Source organism: Marmota monax, unplaced genomic scaffold, assembly GCF_021218885.2.
Source record: "Marmota monax isolate L192 unplaced genomic scaffold, Marmota_monax_Labrador192_F-V1.1 WCK01_AAM20220418_F8-fsc00215, whole genome shotgun sequence".
In the NCBI taxonomy this organism is placed as follows: domain Eukaryota; kingdom Metazoa; phylum Chordata; class Mammalia; order Rodentia; family Sciuridae; genus Marmota; species Marmota monax.
Window position 1 is genome coordinate 2,981,694 of NW_026695214.1, and position 24,651 is coordinate 3,006,344.

General features: G+C 56.3%; 1 protein-coding gene across 1 annotated transcript; it reads right to left on the reverse strand.

The window, feature by feature from the left end:
• Window positions 1–5,144: 5,144 nt before the first annotated feature.
• On the reverse strand, window positions 5,145–18,190 carry Cacng8 (calcium voltage-gated channel auxiliary subunit gamma 8). Its single transcript, XM_046431170.2, has 4 exons — window positions 17,859–18,190; window positions 8,784–8,867; window positions 7,506–7,646; window positions 5,145–6,132 (listed from the first exon to the last, which is right to left on the reverse strand). Exons 1-4 carry the CDS (start codon window positions 18,034–18,036, stop codon window positions 5,378–5,380), a joined length of 1,158 nt encoding a protein of 385 aa, XP_046287126.1. The 5' UTR covers window positions 18,037–18,190; the 3' UTR covers window positions 5,145–5,377.
• Window positions 18,191–24,651: the final 6,461 nt, after the last annotated feature.

A 24,651-nucleotide genomic window follows, 5' to 3' on the forward strand; every position in this document is an offset into this window, starting at 1 on the left:
GGGGACAACCCGGGCGGGGTGGGGGAGAGGAGGGGCCGGGACTGGTCTTAAAGCCGCTGAAGCCCAGAGTTCGATTTCCTGAAGGGTCAAGGGCGGGGCTGAAAGTCCCAACTACAGCCTCCCACATGGGCAGACAGGACGGGACAGGGAACAACGGGTTTCTGTCCAGAGCAGGCAGGGCTGGGAAGCCGGAGTGCTGTGTCACTAGGACAGAAGGGGCTGAGGGGGTAGGCACTGGGCCTGGACCCTGGGTCCGAGGGAGGAGGCTGGGCCTGGACCCTGGGTCCGGGGGAGGAGGCTGGGCCTGGACCCTGGGTCTGAGAGAGGAGGCTGGGCCTGGACCCTGGGTCTGAGGGAGGACTGGGGGAGGGGGACTGGGGCCTGGACCCCTGGGTCTGAGGGAGGACTGGGGGAGGGGGACTGGGGCCTGGACCCTGGGCCTGGGGGAGATGGGCCAGAACCCAGGGTCTTAAAAGGATGGATGGATTCTGGGGGTTTGGCCCTCAGATCCCAGGAGATAAAAGGGTGAGGGAAGGGCCAGGCTTGGGGACACGTGAACCACGGCAGCCGTCCTCTTCATGAATTTATTTTCAGGGCACCCCTGGGGGACCTTCCATGCAGTTTCAGCTCCCCCAGGAGCAGGGGCAGGGACAGCTGGGTGGCATGGCAGCAGGGCCTGGTCATCACCCCTCACCCCCTCCCTCAGCCCTTCTGCAGACTGCCCAGGGGGGACCCACCTGCCATCAACCTCCACCCAGGATGCTGCTCCAGGTAGGCCCGATGCCAGCTGACCATGGCTCTGGGGCACCCCTCCCTGCCTGCCCCTGCTCTGTACTCTTCCCTTGGAGCCCCCAGTGCCCTGGGATGCGACTGTCTGCTTAGGTGTCTGGCTCTCCCACCAGACTGGGTCAGGGGTCAGGGGCAACCTCTGCACCACCCAGCTCATGGCCAGGTACACAGGCGGCCTTATAAGGTGTGGTAGGTGATGTGAATGAACAAGTGAGCCGAGGACTGGCCAGTGAACTGCCAGGAGGAAGCACCGGCCTCGGGCCTCCCCGACACCCCCACGGAGCTGGGAAGGTACCTGCTTCCCCCAGCAGAGCACACCTCCCTCTGTATTCTGCTGCCTTTCTCCCTCAGGGGCACACACAGCTCTTTGATCACAGGTTCTGGCAATGGGGAGTCTGAATGAACTTTCGTTTCAGAAAATAAAGGAAACCTCTTCTTCCCCTTTGCCTTGCTGGGTCTTCTCAGGCTCCGGAGAGTCCCGGAGCCTGCATGAGCAGCAGCAAAGGACAGAAGAGGCCTGGCTGGGGTCCTCCGGACTCTATTCACCACCCCTGAACTCTCCCGCTGGCCGGGGTCACCCCATCGTTCTCCTGCCTGCTGTAATAGCTCTCTGTATTCAGGGTGCCTTTTCCCGTCTTCCTCTCCTTGTCTGGGTCATTTTAATTGCCTCTATTCCCTTTCCCTCTTCCCCAGTAAGGGCTTCTGTCCCTGCCCCTGAGCTGAAGTGAGCTCTGTCCAGATCATCAGCCAGGATCATTCACCAAACCTACTGGTCACTTGCTCCCAGATCTTCTCCGATTCCGCAACAGCTTCCCCACAGCTGGCCCCTCCTCCTCCATATACATATGTGTGTTTTTTAGTTGTAGATGGACCTTTATTTTATGTATTTATTTGCAGTGCTGAGAACCAAACCCAGAGCCTTCCATATACCAGGCAAGCGCTCCACCACGGAGCCAAACCCCAGCCCCCTCCTCCTCCTCTAGAATGCTTGTGCTTAGGCCCTCAAGGACTCTCCTGCTTCCTGCCAGCCTCTGGTCACTCCTTCTTGGCTCCCTTTGCTACCTGCTCTTCTCCCCCAGTGTAGATGTCCCCCCAAGACTCTTGCCAGGGTCACTCTACCTGCACACAGCTGCTAAGTTACCATCCCATTCTGTGGCTTTCCATGCCTTCATCTGCTGACGTTTCCAAGACTTGTATTTCCAGCCACGACCTTTTAACCACTCTGTCTGATGTCTCCAACTGGTTGCTCCATACTCGGACTTGGACTTACTTCCCAAAGGCATCCCCACCTGACACATCCCTACGACAACCCTGGATTCCTACCACCAAACCCTGCCTCCCCCTTCCTGGCCACAGCGCCCACCCGGAGAATCCTCTCTCCCCTTCCCTGGGCTTCATTACCTCCCTGAACAGCCAGCTTGCCACCACTGTAGGCATCAACTCCAAAAATCCCAACCCCTGCTTCTGCTTTTGACCCCCAAGTCTATTCCCAGCACAACACCACAATTCTGCTATTGTTTTGTTTAAACAAAAATATGATCCCAGCATGCCTGTGCTCAGAGCTCCCCAAGGCTTCTCATCAAACCCAGAATAAAGTTCAAATTCCTTCCCAGGCTACAAGGCCCGAGCTGCCCTCTGCACTTTGGACTTCTTACCCAGTCAACTAGCCCTTGTTTATTCTGCTCACAAAGGCCTCCTTGGAAGTCTGGTTTTACTCAGGCTTCTTCTGCCACCTTTGGTGGCCAGGGTTCCTGTCCCAAGCCCTTCTCTCCTCCCCTGCCCTCTCAGAATGCACATTTCTGTTCAAACATTACTTGGCAGTCAGGACCTCTTGACGCAGCTTATCTAGTTGCCCTGATCTGTCATCCTGCTTCACTTCTGAAGCACTCTTCAGTGTGTATTGCACGTGCCTCCTGGGAGCCCAGGGAGAGCAGGCCCTTGTCAGCTCACCACCATACCCTGTGGGCCTAGACTGAGCCTTGAACAGGTCAGCGCTTGGCAATTCTCCGATACTGTGAAGGCTCGCGCATCTTGTTTTCAGTTTCTCCCTCTCGGAATCTCCTAAGTCTTCGCCTTTCCCATCTCTAGGACTCACCTGTTTTGGGTCTCTTCTGCACCCCCCCATCTCACTCTTCCTGCGGCCCCCCCATCTCACTCTTCCTGTGGTCCCCCCATCTCACTTTTCCTGCAGCCCACCCTCCACCTTTCTTGCTGTTTGGCCTTTGGATTGCAGAATCCATCACGCCCTAGCCAGTTCTGTCCTCCCCATCAATCGTCCCCTTGAATGCACCTCTCCCTGGACCTCTTCTCACCTCCCCGCCCCTCTTCTCTCACCTCCCTGTCCCTCTTCTCTCCATGCATCAGACTAAGTCCTATCTAGTCTGACTGACTCGTATCCTCTCTACATTTTCCAGCATCTCCTTCCTGAAACCACCATCACAGAATTCCTCCCAGGCTCGCCCACTCCAGCCTCCCCTGCCCCCATTTCTAACCCTTCCACACAGGCCCCAAAGCAAATTTCTAATGCCCACTCTGATCCCCTCCCTCATCGGTCCCCCTTCTGATGTCTCCTATTCCCAAGGTAACCCTGACCTCATGGTACCTCACTAACCAGGTCCTGCCTTGTGCAGCTGAGCCCTGTCTCTCTCCCCACCAGACTGGGAGCCCCCGGAGCACAGGACGGGATGGGAAGTCCCCTGCACCCAGCATCACAGGAAATACTTGCTGAGCAAATGAAGGGAAATGAAGCACCCTGCCTTCTCGGTGACCTTCAACTCCATCCCTTCCTCGGCACACCCACTTCCTTTACCCCCCTCAACTGTCATCCTCTCCACTGCCCTTAGGAAGCCTCCGGCTGGTCTGCGACTCAGGCACTGCTAGACCCTGGCTTAGAGATACTTCCCTGCCTGACCTCTTCCTCCACCCTGGATTTCAGCATCCCGGAGGTGTCAGCACTTTCCCAAAACATCATGCTGCTCCTCTTCCCTGGGTTTCTGCCCCAACTGTTCTTGCCCAGAAAGACTTCCTTGTCCCCTTCATCACCTAGGAGACACGTGCTTCTTTGAAGACCCAGACTGGGCATCACATTCCAGGGAGTCTTCCCTGCCCACACCTGGCCACTGTCCTCTGTGTTCCATGGGGCCCATCGTGGTCCCAGTCACCACGCCCACTTCCCTGCCTGGGTTGTGCGTCCTGACAGTGCTCAGCTCCTGGGGAAGAGTGAGGGGGTTTTTGCACCTCTGGGGTCCCTAACTTCCTGCCTGGGACCAGAGCACATGCACCTGAATGCCAGCGGCTGGAGAAAATAGTGAAACCTGGATTGCTGTCTGATTCTCCTGCACACGACACCATGCCTGTGCTGCAGCATGTGTGACTGTGTGCTCTCTGCCACCAGTGCAAGCCTGGAGGACCAGTGACTGTGTGATGCAGTATTTTAGTTGCCTCTGCTCCATACTCGGCTAGGCTCCTGCCTTTCCTTTATGCACCATTCATGCTGTGCTCCTGCTTAAAGCCATCCACAGCCCCCTAAGAATAAAACCCAACCTACAAGTCCCTGCACAATCTGGTCCTGTCTCCAGGCTCCTCTGTCCACCCGGCTCACTACACTTCAGCATACTGTGCAAGCTCCTTTCTGCCCTAGGGCCTTGGCATATGCTGTTCTCTTCCTGGGACACATGGCCCCAGCTCCACTGGGCTGTCTCCTTGTCATCCTTTCAGTGTCTACTAAAACTTAAACTGGGTTAGCCCCCTCCCTCACAGAGCATTTTGGAGGATCTCGGGTTTCTCCTACATCCTAACTGTAATCTCTTGTATGTGTACATAATTCTCGGATTAATGTCTGTCTCATGTGCAAGATGCAACTCTGAAGATGTCCCGGACCTCGGACCCTGTCTGTTTTCCTCCCTCTGTATGCTCAGCATTCAGCACAATGCCTGGCAGTTAAGCACACACATTGCCAGTAATGAATGAACGAGTAACTCTCTGCGCCTGCCTTTATGCCCCTTCCCCAGTGCCTTCCTGTGTGTCAGCACCTGCCACACAGCAGGTGCGTAATAAGCCCTTGTGGAAAGATGAATGGAAAAGTGAACGAACACCTGCGTCCATGTCTAGTCACTTGCCTTTCCGAGTCCCTTCTCTTGACCTCTCCCTTTACGTAGAGCTTATATATAGTATGTAGGTGTAACTCGTGTGCTATGGGCCCCTCTCCAGGAGTTGGGCTGGGCTGGGAGTCCCTCCCTCCCCTCCCCCCGCCCCGCCCCCACATGCACACAGCAAAACATTAAAAAGAAAACATCTCAAAACTGCAAAAAACACCACGGTCCTCCCCCCGCCCCCTAAATCCCACAAAAAAAAAAAAATAAAACACGACGCTCCCTCAGCAGAGCCCCCTCCCTGCTTCACCCCTCCCCTGGGGTCCCTTTGGCGGATGAGGGGGCTCCCCGACGCCCGGGGCCGGGGAGGGGCGCCGGGGGCAGGCCACGCAGTCTCCAGCGCGCTCTCGGGGAAGAGCGAGGCGCCCCGACCCGGCAGCCTCGTTGCACGCGCGCCCGCGCACGCGCCCCGGACACGCCCCGCTCCCCGCGCGCCCCTACACGGGCGTGGTTTTCCTGTTGAGCGTGTTGGTGTTGGAGGCGGCGGCCTCCTTGGCCAGGGTCCCGGGGGCGGGGGCGGCGGGCGCGGGCGGCGCGGGCGCGGGCGCGGCGGGCGGCCCGGTGACGGTGACCGTGACGCCGCCGCCCGCCTCCTTGGGGAAGGCGTTGTGCAGCGTGAGGAAGCCGGGCGCACCCCCGCGGTCCCGCTCGGCGCCCGCCCCGCCGCCGCCGCCGCCCCCGCCGCCCCCGGCCGCGCCGCCGTACGCGCCCGCGCCGCCGCCGCCGGCCCCCGCCAACCCCGCGGCCACGCTGCCCTTGGACGGGTCGCGGCTGAGCGTGTACATGGAGATGTCCGTGGAGGCGAAGCCCGGGCCGCCCGCGCCGCCGGGAGACGCGTCCCGCGACGGCGACGGCTCGCTGGAGCGGGAGCTGGAGCGGGAGCGGCGGCGGTAGCGGAAGCGGTAACTGGGCAGACGGAGGATGGCCGAGGGGCCGCTCCCGCCACTGCCGCCCGCGCCCCCGCCGGCCTTGAGCAGGTCCGAGCGAGACTGGCAGTGCGCCTCGCGGCTGCGCTCGATGTAGATGTTGACGGCCAGCACGCCGATCACCTCGGCCAGGATGAAGGACAGCCCGCCGAAGTAGAAGGACCAGCCGTACGAGTAGTGGTTCTTCTTCTCCTCATCCCGCTTCGGGCCCGGCTCGCCCGCGTTGGCAGAGATGTACACGATCACTCCGATGATGTTGCTCAGGCCTGGGCGGGGACAGTTAGAGGGGAGCCTCCAGGCCACCAGGGCCCGGGCCCGCCCCTCCCTGCCCCGCCCCGCAGTCCAGGCCAGGCCCCGCGAGGGCTAAGCTCCACCCAGGGAGTTAGGCCCCGCCCCACTGGGCCAATCTCTGTTCAGGACCTAGGCCCCAAACCCCCGCCCCTCCACTTGCAATGGGACAGACAGGGCTCCGGATGGTCTGAGCTCCACTCAGTGGCCTAGACTCCGCCCCTGCTAGCCCAAGCTCCGGCTGCACTGTTCTGATGGTCCAAACACTCTTCTTGGTGAGACGGTCACAGCCTGGGTTTCCAGATCCTTTCTTGGTTGATTTAATTTATAAACTCAGTCTCCGCCGTCTGCCCTTTGAACTCAACGATGTGATCTCTTTCTGTCCTGTCTACTGCTGATCTACACTCTCCAGCCTGGGTATTTACTCCAGGCGCTCCCCTGATGTTTTAAAATTTGATAAATCAGGTCCCCTTTCAACTCTAGGTCCCGCCTCCAGTTTGTCAAACCCCGCCCACTGTGGGTCTAAGCAAAGCTCCTCCACACCCCTTTCAGGCCTAACTAGCTCCAAATTTCAGATCCTCCAGATCTTCCCTTGCAGATTTAGACCCAACCCCAGGCATACCCTGCTCTTTAAATATGCTAAATCCTCCCTCTTCTCCTTATCCTACCCCTTCAAACGACTCTGCCCCTGGAATTTCCCAGCTCTACTCTTGCAGAGTAGAAAGGGGAAGGGGGGGTCTTACTCCTAATAACATGCCTCTCAAGGAGTTGGTCTAAGCGCCCTAAATCACCCAGGTTAATAATGCCCTTAATGACATAATCCCTCCCATTTTGAATTTCCCAGGCACCGCCCAATCTTTTTAGCCCCTCCTCCACCCTGTGTTACTGGCCTAGCCCCTTCAGCCTTCATCTCTACATGGTTTCTCAGAACCACCCCCTTCTAGGCTAATCTACTAAGCAGGCTGCTCACCATCCTCAAGCAAATCACGTTTTCCCTCTTCTGACCCCTCCCTTCGGCGGCCAGCCCCGCCCCCCTAACCCCAATATCTCAAGCCCGTCTCAAGGTCCCACCCTCTTTCCAAAACTCCTCCCGTTCCGCCTCCAGAACCGCGGGCTTTGGAACCTAAGCTCCCAGCATCCTTGGTTACGCTCCAGACACTGGTCTGTGCCCAAGAAGAAGACACCTACCTTACCCAGCGGGAGGCGATGGAGCTTGGGAAGAGCCTAGAAAGGCTTCGGGCTCCAGGGGGCGCTCGGGGTAGGGTCGTTTTGCAGGCAGACCCGCGCACACACTCGCGCGCGCGCTCGCGGGGACCGCTCCAGCCCGCCGCCCCTTCCCTCTGCCTCTCACCTGCTGCCACGAACAGGATCCCGGCTCCCAGAATGATGTTCCTCTTGGACTTGTAGACGCGGGAGGCCGCCACGCACACGCCCCCGAGCAGCAGCAGGATGGCGCTCAGGATGGGGAAGATGCTGGAGGCCCGGACAACTCCTGCGGGGAGGAAGAAAGGAAAGGAGGGAGGAAGGGAGCGAGGGCGGTCAGACGGGCCGCCTGCGCTCCCCGGCCCGCGGCGCCTCCTGCCTGCCTTCGCCACTGTTTCTTTCTGGATCTAGTACTCTAATTCTGCCTCTCTGCCTGTGATCCTTTCTTTTTTCTTTCTTCTATTCTCCCGCCTGTTTTTAAAAATTTCTCCATCTATTTATATGTCTGATTTCCTCTCGTTTTTTTCCTCCTTTTCTTTTTTCCTTGGTCTGTGTTTTTCCTCTCCTGTCGTATTATTTTCCCCTTTCTCTAAACCACTCTCCCTCTCTATTCTTTTCTCAGCTTCTCCATTGTTCCTCTCCCATGTCTCTTTTTTCTTTCTTGGTGTTCCCTTCTGCGAATCTTCCCTTTCTCAAGATCTTTCAAATGTCTTCATACTTGTCTACACCCCTTCTCTCCCCTCCCTCCTCCTCCCTTTTCTGCCAGGCGTCATCTCTTTCAGAGTTTCTCCAGCACCCCCCCTCCCCGTGACTTCTGCCTGGCTTCATTCAACCTTTCTGGGTCGCTCGCTCTCCCTCCCCTCTTCCTAGCTGCCCTCTCCCCTCTTCCTTCCCTGGCCTCTCCTCTTCCCCACCCCCATCTCTCTCTCTCCCTCCATCTGTCTTTCTCCCTCTCTATCTCTCTGCAGTCCTTTCCATCCACCTCTAAAACCCCAGGCAACCAGACTTTGCGATTTCAGAGCCCGGCTGAGGCTGCAGCCAATCGTAACCCAAGCTTTGCCGCGTTCTCGGGGTGACTACCAATCGCAGCCCAGGCTTCCCCAGCCCGCTCCTGGAGTGGCCCGTCCCTGCCGCGGATTGGTCCACTGCCCGGGCGCGGCGGCCAATCCCAGCCCGAGAGTCGACAGCCAGTCATAGTGCACAGCTGCCGCGAGGACCAAAGAGAACCGGGCGGCCAATCAGCAGCCGAGATCCCCCTCGGCCCGCCCCGAGGTGAGAGGAGGGGGCGGGGACACATCACTAAGCCAATGGGGAGCCAGGGGATCTGAGCGTCTGGACGCGGATCGGCTGGGAAGCTAACCTACGCGTGTGATCCCAGCGCTGGCCCGGCAGCCCCCTCCCCCCGGCTGTCCCGGACCCCACGTACGGAGCAGATACTCCGCGCTGTCGTGGTCGTAGTCCGTGTCCTCCGGAAAATGGTTGATCTTCACGCAGACGCCTCTTTTCAGCCCTGGAGAAGGGACGGGGGTGGTGGGGGTGGGAACTTCAGAGTTCGGGGCGGGGCGGCCCACAGGGAGAAAGCCCCCCCCTTCCCCAGACCCCTTCTCTCTGGTCTGATGGTGAGACAGAAGTCCTGGCCCTGAGCCGGTGTCGGTATCGGGACAACTTTCAACCTCTCTGGTCTGTTTCCCCACCTGTTAAAAAGGAAACAAAAAAACACCCAAAGGCTAATATCTTTCCAAGCACGTACTACAGGCTCCAGGACGTCTGCCCTGTAACCTGGGCTAAGACACTCAACCTGTCTGGCTTTCTCTTTCCCCTCTGAGGAAAAGGGTGTTGGTCTCAACTTTGTCAAGCCGCCCTTGTAACCCTAAACTTGTTGAGAAGTCTGAAAATGCGTGGGAAAACAAGGACTGAACTTCCCCTGAGACCCTGCGAAGTCCAGTTGCAGGAGGGAGCAGCCCAGTGGGTCGTGGGAGTTTAGTTTCTTCATCCTGTAAAGAGAGGGAGGGATTCCCAGTCTAACAGAATCTGGAACCTCCAGAGATGGAGTGGCTGAGGAGGGAGTGTAGGATGGCCCTAGGGGTACTGAAGGCTCTCCTCCTCTTCCTTCATCCCAGTGTCCTCTCCTCGGATCCTCATCCTCACACCCTCTGGAAACCTATCTGACTTCTTTGGAGACACTGTCTGGAGACACAACCTCTAGCACATAGCTGAAGAAAAAAAAAAGTATAAGTAAATTTAAATTCCTCAACTCTCCAAGCTCCCTCCAACCTCCAGGCCAGGGAACATTCTGTTCACATTCTCTGCTGATGCAGTACTTACCCTGCAGCTCCTTTAAAAAGCATTCCCTACATGCACAAGCGCACGAGCGCGCGCGCGCACACACACACACACAAGTTGGGCCAGTGGCCTCCTCTTGGGTACAACAGCTCCCTGGCTGCCCCTTTTAGGATGTGCTTGGGTTGATTTACAATCATCCTACTCAAGCTGGGAGTTCCTGAAGGGGAAGGGCCTGGAGTCAGATTCCTTGTCCCTAGCATTGCCTGGTACCCAGAGACCTAGAAGAACAATAGACGGATGAATGAGTGAATGATGGGCAGAATAGAAGGCGAGCAGAAGTGGAGAGTAAAGGCAGACCAATACAGGCAAAGAAGAGCCGAAGAAATGGGGGTAAAGAAAAGAATTGGTAAGAAGGAGGACACAGCAGTGAGTAATACCAATAAAAATGATCATTTGCTAAGTGCTTCCTAGGTGGATTAACTCAATAGGTACACAAGAGCCCCCTGAGGGCTGGGAGCGTACTTCAGTGCTAGAGCACTTGCCTAGTGTGGCCCAAGCCCCGGGTTCCATTCCCAGCACCTAGGAATTAAAAAGAAAGAAAAGGAAAAAAAAAAAAAGATTCCATGAAACATGCTGGTGTCACACAGTCCTACTGCTTCCTTTGGCAGGAAGCCTGACTCCATCCACTCTTGTTACACCTTCTACCTTGTTGCAATACATAGGCCAACTTTCTGTTCCCTCACCCGTAAAAAAGAAAATGGGACCTATGTCCAGGTTGATGTGAGGATTTGGTCTAGACCAGGAGAGGTAACTGATGTTTTGCAGCCATTGTCCAGACAGAAACCTGGGCACTGCATGGCTCATTAGCCCAGGACTGATGGGTGGAGGAAGCAGAACTCACACACACACCTCTGGGCTGTAAGCATCTGGGCTCTTCACCACTGTATTCACAGCATCCAGGACAATACCTAGCACATAGTAAGTGCTCAATAACTGTTTTTAATGAAAAGAATGATTGAATGGGCCAAGAAGCAGAAAAAACACTCCACATCACTATACATTAGAGAAATTCAATCCAAACCACAAGGAGATACCATTTTATACCCAGTAGGAAGGCTGCTATTTTAAAAGGCAGAAAGTAAAATTACAAGTGCTGGCAAAGATGTGGAGAAATGGGGACCTTTGTGAGCTGTTGGTACAGAGGTTCCTCAAAAGTTGAAACAGAATTACCAAATGACTCAGCAGTTCCACCCTGGGTACACCCTGAAGAACTAAGCAAGAACTCAAAGGGATATTTACACCCCATTTTCATTGCAGCATTATTCAGATAGCCAAAAAGTGGAAAAGACTCAAACGTCCATTGACAGATGAATGGATAAGACAAACAAAATGTGATGTATACATGCCGTGGAATATCACTCTGCCTTTCCAAGGAAGGAGGTATGAAACACACCATAACACCGATGAATCTTGAGGACGTTGTGCTATGTGAATCAAGCCAGTTACAGAGAGACAGATTCTGCATGATTATAAGAGGCATCTGGAGCATCCGGCATCCGATTCATCAAGACCGACAGTAGATGGTAGTTGGAGGGTGGGGGGAATGGATTGAGTTTCAGTTTTGCAGAAGAAAACACTTCTGGAGATTGGTTGTTCAATGTGAATGTATTTAACATTACTGAAAATTATTAAGATGGTAAATTTAGGTCATGCATATTGTACCCCAACTTTAAAAAGAGAAGGTGAATGGATGTACACTCCCTGGTGTAAACTCTGACCCATCCTTGGGGTCACAGGTAAGATTGTGAGCTCAAGTTCTCCTTTTCATGGGTGGAATCACAGTCCTTCTCTCAAAGCACCAATACTTACATGAGATGGGCCTGAAACCATGCACAGGACGGACAGTACTGCCTAGCACCTAGCCCCAGTGGCTACCAGGCAGCATGGGGCAGGAGCCACATGCAACTCGTTACTTAGGACAAGCCCCAGGAGGAAGACAGTGGTGGGATCCTTGCTTCACAATTGGGGAAACTGAGGCAAAACAGCTCTAGAAGTCAGCCTATCTCCAGCGGACACTCCTGGAGGAAGTCGAGCAGCCCTGGTTTCTGAGCTGGGCCTGTGTGGACCATAGACCATGGTGGCTGCCCGGGCTCCGGAGGCAACCCTCCACACTCAGCCTCAGAGTTGTGGCTTCCCAGCTGTGTTGCTTTAGGAACCCAAATGTCCCTGAGATGGCGTGGTGGTTACAGCACAGGCCTCTGTCTGCTGGCTGGCCCACACGGAGGTGGAGCTGGGAAGCATGGGTTAAGGGTCCCGGGGCTTCCTGCTCTGACCAACCAGAGGACCCTCTTGGTGAGATAGTGCGTAGCCATGCTCAGCACGCGCGGGGGAGGGAGGTTGGATTGGGTGGGTCCGGCCTCCTGGGTCCTGAGCAGAGCCGAGGGGGGAGACTAGACTCTGGAGGACCCACTGACAGAGCCGCTGGTATGACCACCAGCCCTACAGGTGACAACCACCACCCGCGTGCGGGGAACACACGGGCTCCAGGCTGCACGTGGAGAGAGCATGTGCGATACTTCACGAGTCATTTTTTGTATATTGATTACATGTTCAAATGACATTCAGGCCATGCTGGGTTAAACTATCCAGTTCACCTATTTAGTTTCATTTGTTTTAATGTCACTACTAGATATTTGAAAATATGTGGCCGTTGTTATATTTCTATCTGGCCTGGGTGACTAGGAGGAAGGACCCAGGGCTCAGTTGCCTGATTGCCTAGTAATACTAAGAAGAAAACAGCAGAGACAACAAAATGCCAACCCCATAATCCAGCCCTCCCAGCACCTACCAGCCTGTAAAGTGGCACTCACAGGATCTCTTCCACTGCCTCTCTGACCTGGGGCAGCAGGGGCTCCTGCCATCCTACCTCCCCAGTGACAAATGAAGCACAGAAAGGCTAAATACAGCCAAGTGGGTGGTACACACCTGTCATCCCAGGCTGAGGCAAGAGGCCAAGTTTGAGGCCAGTCTCAAGAACTTAGTGAGGCCCTATGCAACTTAGCGAGACCCTGATTTGAAATAAAAAATTAAAAAAGGGCTGGGGATGTGGCTCAGTGATAAAGTGCCTCTGGGTTTCATCCCCAGTGAGAGAAAGAGAGAGGAAAGAAGGAAGGAAAGAAAAGAAGTAGTTAAATACATGGCCCAAGGTCAGAAAGGTTAAATACATGGCCCAAGGTCACACAGCTGCCTATAGCTGACAAAGGTAGATCCATTCGTCTTGTCCCAGAGCTTGTGTCGCATACTACTTTCCACTGGGGAGATGAGGACTGAGCTCCAAATCCCCATGGGAAGTGTGTTCAGAGGTCTAGTTTCTCCTCTCCTGGCTTCCTGCTGGGCTGGGTTCCTGCTGGGGGATTTGTTGCTTTTCTGGGAAACAGAATAGACCTGGATTCCAATCCAGACCCCAAGGGGCATGAGCTGTGTGACCTTGGGCAAAGCACTGCCCTTCTCTGAGCCCTTGCTCTCTCTTCCAGTTAACAGTAGCTACTTGGCAGGGTTATTATAGCATTCCATGATGAATGATTGACAGTTACAGTGACAATAAAGTCAGCCTTCACCTACCCGTCCTCAACACGCTAGCCTGGCTGGTGGGCGGGATACCCACTTACCTGGTTTTGCTCACATCTCCTCGGCTTGCTTCCCCCCTCCCTTGTGTTTTGACCCTTCCATCTCTGAGCTGGCTCCTTCTCCAGGTGACCTCTCCTGCAGCTACAGTGATGACCCTCCCATTCCCACCTCCAGCCTGATCTCTTCCCTGACTGCAGCCTCAGGCACCCGCTGGCCAACAACCCTGAGGAGGGGCAGCAGATTGAAGCCCTATGACAAAGGCGGCTGAGAAGGGGTTTGACAATCTGTACGTGATGTGCGGCCCATGACAGACGAAGATCCCATGACATGGGGAAGTGACATGAAGTGCACATTGCAGTGTCCATAAAGGGACTTTGATTGGGGCGGACACACTCACCTAGTCTCCAGTTATCTTCAGGCACAGTTGTGACAGAGACCGCAGAGCCTAAAATAACTCCCCTGTGGTCTCTCGATGCGCGGCCCTCTGTCCTAGGTGCTGTCTCTTAGTGGGTATCTTAAATTTAACATGACAAAACCTGAGCCTCCAGGTCCCTCCCTAATAAGGAAATGAAACAAGACACCTGCTGTCCATGTCCTTAGGTGCTCAGGCCAGAGCCTGGGCTTGGCAAGGGGCTGATTTTAACCCAACACCTAGGGACGATTTACAGTTTTGATCAGCACACTGGGGAGGGGGCTTTGGACACGCAGTGGGGGAGACCAGGGAGGCTGCTCAGTGTCCTGCGGTGCTCAGCCTGCTCCAGCCCACAATGGGGAATGGGCCTGAGACGCTGCCGCCGGCTCTTCTTCCCTCACGCCCCACAGCAGTGACCGTGGCAACCCCTGCCCACGGAAGCCCTGGAATGTACTAGGAATTCAAGCCACTCCCCAGCCACAGTTCCCACTGGGGATGAGCCACTCCTGTTTCCCCTTTTGCCTTCCCCTTAGTCATTTCTCCACCCTGCAGCAAGAGCCCTCCTGGTAAAATCCAAGTAGGTAGGCTCCTGTGCCTTCTCTGCTCAAGAATCTTCAATGGCTCCCAACTTGAGAGTTAAAGCAAGGTCCTCTGAGGGATGCACAGGAACCTGAGATCAGGACACTGTTACCTCTTTGCCTGCGATTCCTCCTGCTTTCCCCCTTCCCTCACTCTGCCCCAACCATGCTGAACCCTCACTGGCAGCCAGGCGCACAGGCTCACTCCCACCCAGGGGCTCTGCAACTCCTGCAGGCTTCCACGCACAGGGCACCAGCTCCCTGGGCACACCCATGTCCCTGGTGCTAGGCTTCCTCCCCACACACACCTGCCCCCCGCTCCTGCTCCTCCTTAGCACTCGGTTCTCTATGGCACTCTAAATGCTTTATTTATTTACCTCCATATTATCTGTCACTCTCTAGGACACAAGGTAATTAAGGACAGGAATTTTTGTCTTTTCCCCTCTGCTGCCCCAGAATCAAGAACAGAACCTGACACAGTATAAAGCCAATAAAAATTGGTTGTTGGGTGAGTGGACGATGCTCTTAATCTTTGTACACATTGTCCCGGGTTCCGCTGTGCAAGCCCCACACCTGGCTCTGTGCCTGGTGCCTGACCTGGGAGTGGACATGAACTCAAACATCCTGACCACAGTGACAAGGAGAGACTAGGTCTCCATGAGGCAAGAGGGAGTGGAGGCCACTGAGGAGAGGTGGAGAGGCCATGCCTGATCTGCAAAGGCACCTGCTGCTCAGTCACAGTCAGTGCCACAGAGCCCACCCTGCCAGGTCTTCCGAGGCCTCTAGAGTAATGGGTCTTCGATGTGTGGTCTCCCTAACTTTAATTGTTGGCAATTGATTCAAATTTCAGATTTTGTTTCAAACACTCCAGATGCCAGTGAGCACATCTGCAAAGCCCACTTGTTTCATAGCTGGGGCTTAATCTCTCTGAGCCTCAGTTTCCTGATCCCTGACAGGAAGATGGCATCTACCTCATAGGGATAAGGGAGAACAGAATTTCTGGCTTGTGTACGTGCTTAGCAGAACAGGAGAAAGGGACAGAAGAAAAGAGAGTGGCAAATAAGAAAATTGGAGGGATTTCAACCTTGTGGTGGCAGAAGGGCACCGTGGGGCTGCTGGTCCTATCCCTTCATTCGCAGACCTGGACTCTGAGGCTCAGAGAGGTAGAGAAAGAGGCCACACAGGGGACAGGTGCACAGGGAGGATGCGTGCTTCCCAGCCCAGCACTCCCATGATACGTACGAAGGAAATACAGATGCTGAGAGCAGGAGAGAGAAGAAAGACTACAGAAGCCCCAGAGAAGCACAGGGACCTAGCAAGGGAAATAGAGGAGCCCAGAGGAGCACGGAGAGCTAGCAAGGGGAAAGAGAGGAGCCCAGAAGAGCACGGGGACCTAGCAAGGGAAAGAGAGGAGCACGGGGACCTAGCAAGGGAAAGAGAGGAGCCCAGAGGAGCACGGGGACCTAGCAAGGGAAAGAGAGGAGCTCAGAAGAGCACGGGGACCTAGCAAGGGAAAGAGAGGAGCATGGGGACCTAGCAAGGGAAAGAGAGGAGCTCAGAGGAGCATGGGGACCTAGCAAGGGGAAAGAGAGGAGCTCAGAGGAGCATGGGGACCTAGCAAGGGGAAAGAGAGGAGCCCAGAGGAGCAAGGAGAGCTAGCAAGGGGAAAGAGAGGAGCCAGAGGAGCACGGGGACCTAGCAAGGGGAAAGAGAGGAGCTCAGAGGAGCACGGGGACCTAGCAAGGGAAAGAGAGGAGCCCAGAGGAGCACGGGGACCTAGCAAGGGAAAGAGAGGAGCCCAGAGGAGCACGGAGACCTAGCAAGGAGAAAGAGAGGAGCACGGGGACCTAGCAAGGAGAAAGAGAGGAGCTCAGAGGAGCACGGAGACCTAGCAAGGGAAAGAGAGGAGCCAGAGGAGCACGGGGACCTAGCAAGGAGAAAGAGAGGAGCCCAGAGGAGCACGGGGACCTAGCAAGGAGAAAGAGAGGAGCTCAGAGGAGCAAGGAGAGCTAGCAAGGGGAAAGAGAGGAGCCAGAGGAGCACGGAGACCTAGCAAGGGAAAGAGAGGAGCCCAGAGGAGCACGGGGACCTAGCAAGGGGAAAGAGAGGAGCCCAGAGGAGCAAGGAGAGCTAGCAAGGGGAAAGAGAGGAGCCAGAGGAGCACGGAGACCTAGCAAGGGAAAGAGAGGAGCCCAGAGGAGCACGGGGACCTAGAAAGGAGAAAGAGAGGAGCCCAGAGGAGCACGGGGACCTAGCAAGGGAAAGAGAGGAGCTCAGAGGAGCACGGGGACCTAGAAAGGAGAAAGAGAGGAGCTCAGAGGAGCACGGGGACCTAGCAAGGGAAAGAGAGGAGCTCAGAGGAGCACGGGGACCTGGCAAGGGGAAATAAAGGAGCACAGAGGAGCACGGAGACCTAGCAAGGAGAAAGAGAGGAGTCCAGAGGAGCATGGAGACCTAGCAAGGAGAAAGAGAGAAGCATAGGGGAACACAGGGACCTAGCAAGGGGAAAGAGAGGATCACAGAGGAGCATGGAGACCTAGCAAGGGGAAAGAGAGGAGCCCAGGGGAGCATGGAGACCTAGCAAGGAGAAAGAGAGGAGCCCAGAGGAAAAGAATCAAGATGGCGATCTGAGGAGGAGGCAAGGTCAGGAGAGAGAAACTGTACGGTCTAGAAACGAGGAATCCAGCTATGCATGCCTGCAATCCTAGTGACTCAGGAGACTGAGGCAGGATCACAAGTTCAAGGCCAGCCTGGGCAACTTAGTGAGACCGTCTCAAAATAAAATGAAGAGTGTCAGGGATGCAGCTCAGGGGTGGAGTGATTGCCTGGCATAGTGAGGCTCCGGGTTCCATCCTCAGTGCCACAAAGAGAAGGAGAGATAGTGGTGGTGGTAGTAGTAGCAGTTGGAAGACGGAGCAGGAAGGAGAGGAGGAGGAGTGGAGGAACGTGCAGAGGAAGAAGTAGAAGGCACAGGGGAGGGAAGATGAAGGGAAAGGAGGAAAGGACACCCAGGGAGTCTGGAGAAGTCGTTGGGGCTGCAGATGGAAGACAGACCTGCAGAAGGAAGGTGGCAGGGGGAGAAGAGGAGGGGCCGAGTCACACCTCCATTCCAGGTAAAGCAGAAGTGACAAGGGAGCCACGGAACCCAAGAGGAGGCCAAGCCGGGGTGGAGGAAGGGGCGTGGATGGGGCCCGAGAGAGGGGTAAGAGCGTTGAAGGGGGAGGATGCAGGAGGCCAGGGGCAGATGGAATGGCGGGTTAGAGGAGAAGAAGGGTCAAACTAAGGGCGGGAGGAAAGAGAGGAGGGTTGAGGCCCCAGCGAGCGCGGGAGAGGGAGGGCGGAGGGAGGGGTGCTGGGAGCGGGGAAGGGGGGGACAGAATGAATGAAAGATGAGCTAAGGGGCTCCCCGGGGAAGGGGGCACCAACGTGCAGAGAGGCGAGGGCAGGCGGGCCGAGGCCAAGGAGCTCAGCTGGGCCGGGTGCGGCAGCAGAGTGGGTGGAGTGGGGCGGAGCAGGGACCGAGAGGGACGCTCTGGAGGCCCGACGGGGCGCCAGCGCAGGGCTGGCGCGGTGGCGGCCGGCAGGCTCTCCCGCACCCTACCTTCCAGGCAGCAGATCCTCCAGAGGCCCGAGTGCGTGAGGCCCCCGGGGTCCTTCTTCTCGGAGGCGCCGCCGCCCCCGCGGTGCTGGGGGCCGTCGTCGCCGGCCGTGAGGTTGGTGGTGTTGCAGATGAGCGCGCGCGTGTACAGCCAGTAGTCGGTGCTGATGGCGATGGTCATGAGCCCGAAGGCCGCGAAGGCCCCCACCGTGGTCAGCAGCACCTGCACGCCCTTCTCGCACCAGAGGCCCCTCTCTTCGTTCCAGCGCTTCAGCGACTCCAGTTTGACCACGGGCAGCCGGGGGGCCGTGGGCCACCACCGGGGCAGCGGGGGCGGGGCCGTGCCGGCGGCTGGGGGGGGGTCACAGCGCAGGCAGAAGCTGGGGGCCGGGAACCGGCGGGGCGGGGTGGGGGTGGCGAGCAGGAGGCTGCGGCGGGGCGGGGGTCAGGGCAGGGCCATGGTCTCTGGCTGGGGAGGGCAGGGTGAGAGAAGGGATTAGATGGCACCGAGGCTCTCCCAGCCCTCCCCCGCGCCCGCCCGGGAAAGACTGTCCCCCCTTGAAGAAACTCCTTCCACCCTGGTCCCCATCCCTGGAAAGGAAACCCTCCTCAAGTATTGTCCCCTGCCCCCAAAAGTCCACGAGTCACTGGGAGAGATCCCCCAGCCTGGTTTTATACTCTGAGAGCTGCTCTCTGCGGGGCCACTGTCCTCCCGATTGGAAGCCACCCAACCCGGGCCCCACTGCCTCCTCCTCCCAAGGAAGGCCTGACCCTCCTCCTTTCTGTCAAGACCCCCCACCTTCCCCGTGGCCTTCTCTGTACAGATCTTCCCCTCTTCCCTGCGGGTCCCACCTCTGCAACGGCTGGGAGGCCTCGGAAAATGCCCTCCTGACCCTGGCTTTGCCTAAAGTATCTCCACAATTTGGGAATCCCCAGTCCCTCCACTTCCACCTCTTCTTTGGAGAAATACCCTCCATAAGCCTGACATTACTGCCACAATTTCCTCTACTTAGGAAAAATAGATTGTTCAATCCCACCTCAGCTTAAAAAAAAAAAAAAAAACAACTTTCCCAAGTGACCCTCATTATTTGCACAAGCCAGGATAACCGGACCACTACCACTCACTCACTCCCCTTCCCTTCCCAGCCCCTGTGCCTCAGGACACAGGTTTGCAGCCTCCAACACACCTTTCCAGAGGACTTTTAAAAATTCTAATATCTGGGTCCCACCTGGGAAATTCCTCTTAATTGGCCTGGAGCGGCCAAACATCTAGATTTTTTAGAACTCCCTGGGGAAGTGGAACCTGCAGGCGAGGTTAGACCCCCCGGTTTAGGAGAATCCCTCCCTTGCAGTCACATCCCCTCTGACAACCCCATGTCTCCCCAGTCCTGTCTTTGACTCCAAGAGAGCTCCCACTCTCTCTCCTTTGCTTAACAAAGTCTTCCAAATCTGGCCCTGCTACCTCTACAACTTAGATTAACTCATAACCATCACATTCTCCTCCATTATGACCACCCCCCACCCTGAGCTCCAGAGCGTCTCTGCTCACAACACCTGCTTCCTCCAAACCCCAGTTTCTCTCCATTCAGGAAAGTCCCAATACCTGACCTGTGCACCACCGCTATCCAAAATTAACCCCTGCATGCACTAGCCCTGGTCCTCTGTCCCTGCACTGTGGCCCATGCCCTCAGCCCCCATCAGAAGCTCACCATCTGCATCACAGAGGATCCCTCGCTCGCTCTAGGTCTCCCAACTCACTTGGAACCCTGCTCTCTTTCAGGTTCAAGGAAGTGCCCTCCCAACTTCTCTTACACCACGAACAGTCCCCTCACTCTTGTCTGCTAGCTTCACCCTCTTTAGCTCCTAGCATCTCCACCAAAAGGGAGACCCTCTCCTCTGCCCCCATGGACTGCCTTTCTTGGGAACACCCCCACATCATCCCCCACAGCCATTTCACATGTGCAGGAACTTACAGAGAAGCCCCCAACTTCTTCCAGACTTAAAAAGATCCTCTAATCCACTGCACCCTCAGAAAAATGTGATCCGAAAGACTACAACTCTCTTTTCAACTGGGAACAATTGCCCACTCTGCCCCCCCCCACTGTCCATTCACTTCTCTCTCTCACAGCTCCCCACCACCATGCCACCATACCCCAGCTTCCTGCCGCCACCATACCCACTCCCCCTGGCCATGTGTCCTTGAGCTGTTTCCACCACTTTCCTAGACTTCTTCCTCAAGTCCCCCTAGAGTAAGGAGCCTGGCAGCCTTACAGGAGGGGATCAACCCCCAAACCTAGGTCCCCCTGCAGGGTGACCTTGGCCTCCCAGTTTCCTCTGGCTCTCCGCCCCCCATCAGCTGGCCCCAGACCGGGTCCTCCCAGGAGGGGCTGCTGAGAAAGGTTGTCTAGGGGGGGCGTCTCCATGGCAACGGGGCCTAGTGCCCCACACATGTGTTCCCTCCCCCACTGCAACTCCTGCCTGCCCACACAGCCCCCTCCTGGGCCCTGGGCACGCTGGACCTGGTGTCCCTAGCCTCTGTCCTGGTGCTCGGTCTTGGCCCCTTCCTCTCTTTTCTCGCCAGAGCCAGCCCCTCTCCTGCCTCTCGGCCTCTTCTCCCTGGCCCCTGGCCCCCAGCACAGCCACCTCTGCTGTCCTGACTAATCTCTGGTTCCACAGGGTGAGCCTGTGACCCCGGGGATGTACCTCCCCACTGCTGGGCCCCTACCACCTGGGACAGAGAGGAAGGGATGAGGAGGGAAAGGAGGGAATTTCTCCATCAATAAAGATTTGAGGATCTTTTCATTTTGCCAATTTGGGGGACAATCTGTTTGGCTTTAGGGACTCTTCATTGACTCCATCTGCCCGCGGCTGCAAATGAGGAAGGAACAGGGGACCCTCCAATTCTAAAGCTTCCGGATAGGAGGGGGTCACTGTCCTCTCTTCTGCGGGCCGGCTCCTTTCTCCAGAATTAGGGGAGTCAGAGAGCCTGAATTCTACATCCACCCACCTCTGATTAATAAGAAGATGGTCTCACCTCTGTGATCGATAGGTCAACTCTCCGATGCACTGGGCAGGGATGTCCAGCCCCCCCGCCGACACCCCCCCAGAAAAGCCCTTTTGGCTCCCAATTCTCGCAGCTTCCCCCTCCCCCAGCAATGAGGGACCCAGGCGTCCGACCTGGCAGGGGTGAAATGAGGAGGCGTAAGAGGAATGGGGGTGCGGAGGCGGAGGGGGAGCTGGGGCAGCTCTGAGTCTGGGCCCCCCCGGGAGTGAGGGTCTGGATTAAAAAAAAAAAAAAGGTGAGGAGACAATTTGGTTCTCGTGTCGCTGGGTAAAGTGCGGAGCTGGAGGACGGGAGAGGGAGGGAGGAGGGAGGGAGGGGGAGGGGAGCTGCTGAGGGATGGGGAGCCTCCGAGAGGAGATGGATGGGGGAAGGGAGAGGATGGGGGGCAGGGTCTGGGTGGCAGAAGCAAGCTGGGGAAGAAGAGAGTGAGAGCTGGGGAGGGAGGGAGAGAGACAGCGAGACAGGAGAGACGGGAGGAGAGACTCGGAGACGGGGAACAGGGATGGGGGAGGGAGGAATTTGGGGGAGGCAGAGACTGGTAACAGAAGGAAGTTGGAGAGACACACACAGAGAGAAATACCCGGGGAGAGAAGGGGACAGAGACGGAGACCCGGAGAGAGAAACCAAGGGACGGAGTGGGGGAGGGCTGGGGTAAGGGGGAGGAGGGGGGGTCGGGAACTGAGTAACAGAAGGGAAGGAGGACAAGGGACAGAGTCATCCAGAGAGGAGGAAGGAGAGACAGATGGGAGAGACAGACAGAGGGACTGAGAGCATGGGGGAGAACTGGGAAGAGGGGAAGCAATGGAAAGGGGGAGGGGGAGAAGCGGGGAGGGGGCAAGGTCTTGGTGGAGAGAGGGTGACTGACAGGAGGAGAGAGTAAATAAGGAGAGAAAATTAGGGGAGAGGGCTCTGGGTGACAGAAGGTGCCTGAAGACAGAAAGCCAGGTGCAGAAGGAAAGAGAGACCCAGAAAGAGAGACAGATGGAGAGAGACTGAGACTGGAGAGAGACCCAGAGACCCAGAGACAGGCAGAGACTGGGGGAACACCACAGGGAGCCCGAGAAAAATAACGGAGAGGGGTCTGCTCAGAGGCACTCAGGGGGCCAGAGACGCAGGGTACCTGCCCCTCCCCGCTCGCGTCCCCCGCCCCTGAACCCTACCCCCACCCCCATTTCAAAGCCACCACCCCCACCCCCACTAGCCTCCATCTCTCAGCATCGCTTGCCGCCGCCACCGCCTCTTCCTGTCGTCATGGCAACAGGATCCAGGCGCCCAGCCAAGGCTGGCAGCCGCGGCCGGAAATGAGGGGAGGGCCTTTTAAAAAGGACCCCAGGAAAGCTCCCCTTTCCCCAAATCCAAGGAAAAGCTCAACTTTTCAGGGTCTTTCCACCTCCTTCCCCAAGTAGCAAGGGCAAAGATCCTGCCAAGACTCGAATCCGATTGAATCCGTAAGGATAGAGAGCATTTTGACTTTCACCAACAATTCTTTTTCCTTGCACCCCCTACTGACTGATGGGGAGGGAGGGGTACAGTTAGAGTCCCCCCAACATGGGGCTGGGGCTGGGGAGGAAAGTGGTCTGTGACAGGCTGTGGAAACACTCCTTCCTGAGGGCCCGGCTGAGAGCTGCCCAGCCAAGGGTTTCCAGAAGGATGCATGTGTCCACCCCGGAACTAGCCACGAAGAGGGCTGGGACAGGAGGGCAGTCAGAAAGTTTGGTCTTGGTCTGAATCTCAGGGATGTCCCTTCGCCACTGTGTGACCTTGGACAAAGCACTCGCCATCGCCTAAACTCAGTTGTTCCCAGCTTCAGAGGGGCAGAGGGGACCAGCTGCCTCCAGTTAGTGGAGCACACTGAGGAGGAGGGCGTCCCTGTAGGTAAGCAGGTTTCCCAGGACTGCTCCCCAAGCAAATGTCATAAAAAACCTAAGGCCGTCTTCGCCTTCAGCTGGGCAGCCTGCGGCTCCGGTCTCTCGTGGAGTTCTGACAGAGTCCTTGCTGCACGGTGGGCAGCCATACTCCCATGTCATAGATGAGCAAACTGAGGTCCCCATGTGTGATGGCTCACCCAGGAAATCAACAAGAGGCAGAGCCCGGGACCAAGCAGCCTCTTCACAGGGAGTAACTGGGGCAGGGGTGGCCAGCAAGAGGTGAGTTGTGAAGCCCTTTAGCCCCACCCACCTCCTGGGGCTGGCCTGTACTCCTCTTGGTGCTCTGCTCAGTGTCTGTACCACTGGCCTCTTCCATGTCTGTCAGTATCCAGTGGCTCCCGCGCCCACTGGTATTTCTTTAGCTCAGTTCACTTGATTCTCACGGTGCCCTGAGAAGGACGGGAGTTTCAAGAAGCATTCAGACACCACTGGTTTAGAAGCAAAGAAAAACAGTCCCTGAAGGAAGGGACCTGGAATTTACTCATCCGCTCTTCTGCCAGGGAGAAGACTCCACTAGGAAACAGGGTGGCAGCCAATACCAGTTGATTGAGTGGTTACCATTTACACACTCCTCCGAAGCTTGCGGGCATCAGCCCAGACCTCAAAGGGTTAGGGTTCTGTTATTGGCCCCTGTTTTGAAGATGTGGAAACTGAGGCTGAGAGAGGCTGGCATGTGCCGTAGCTTGAAGTAGTGTCAGTGCACGTCACAGTCAGGGCATCAGATGACCTTACAAGCCAGGGCTCCTCGACCTCAGCACTACTGATATCTGGGACTTTTCTGTCCTAGGGGCTTTGTTGAGAGATTTGCATGCTGTGCCACCCGCTCACTTGCACTGGGTCACTCGATGCCTGTTAGTTGCAGAGGTGTGCTACCATCAACTTAAGTCAACTTTAGGACAATCTCATTAGCCCACAGAAATGCCAGTCACCCCTCAGCCATCACCCACAATCTCCTCCAGCCCCAGGCAATCAGTGCACTTTCTGTCTATAGAGTTCCCTGTTCTGGGCATTTCTCAGAGGCAAAGTCACATGGCTTCTTTCATTTAGCCCAGTCCTCTAGATTCACATGTTGCAGCATGTGCCAGGGCTTTGTTCTGCTTCATGCCTGAGTACTACTCCTCAGCATGGACTTACCATGCTTTATCCATTAGTCTATCACAGGCCACAGGACTGCCTCCATGTTTGGGGTGGTATGAATCATGCTGCTGTGTACATTAGAGTAGACATTTCCTTGTGGATGTGTTTTTGCATCTCTTAGGTCTGTGCCTAGGGGTGGAATTGGGGGTCGAGTGTTCACCCTTTCCAGCACTCCCGCACAGCTCAGGGAGGATGCTTCAGAGGCACCTCAGAGAAGCTGCAGGTCACTGGCTCCCTTAGACCTTGCCCCTATGTTTGCTCATGAATTCACCTCACCTGTGCCATGGCCTCCCTGTGGGTCTTGCCCAGGGACCTGGAGATGTGCTTTCAGACAACTAAGTTGGCCAGGCCCCTACCCTTGAGAAGGTCCTCCATCCTCACCTCCACCCGGGGAGGCAGATGCCTACCCTCAGGTACACGTGTGTAGAATCCACTCCTCGTGAGTGTGGGAAAGGGCTCTGAATAGGATGGGATGACGTCATATCCATGATTCAGTTACAGCTGACACTAAGCTGATCAGAAAGGACTGTCTGGTGGGCCAGACTTAATCTGGTGATGTCTTAAAAGAGGGTCTAGGAATCAGAGAGATCTGAAGCAGAAGAGAGTCCCCTGATGTCCTTGAAGAAGCAAACTGGCACACTGTAGAGAGGGCTGAGACCTGAGAGGC

Excerpts from the sequence above, each read along its gene's own strand:
- Cacng8 (XM_046431170.2), bottom strand. The coding sequence starts at position 18,036 with ATGACCATCGCCATCAGCACCGACTACTGGCTGTACACGCGCGCGCTC. Across the intron at positions 8,868-17,858 it reads GAGGATCTGCTGCCTGGAAG|GGCTGAAAAGAGGCGTCTGC; the intron begins GTAGGGTGCGGG and ends TCCCTTCTCCAG. Across the intron at positions 6,133-7,505 it reads GATCCTGTTCGTGGCAGCAG|GCCTGAGCAACATCATCGGA; the intron begins GTGAGAGGCAGA and ends GTCCCCGCCCAG.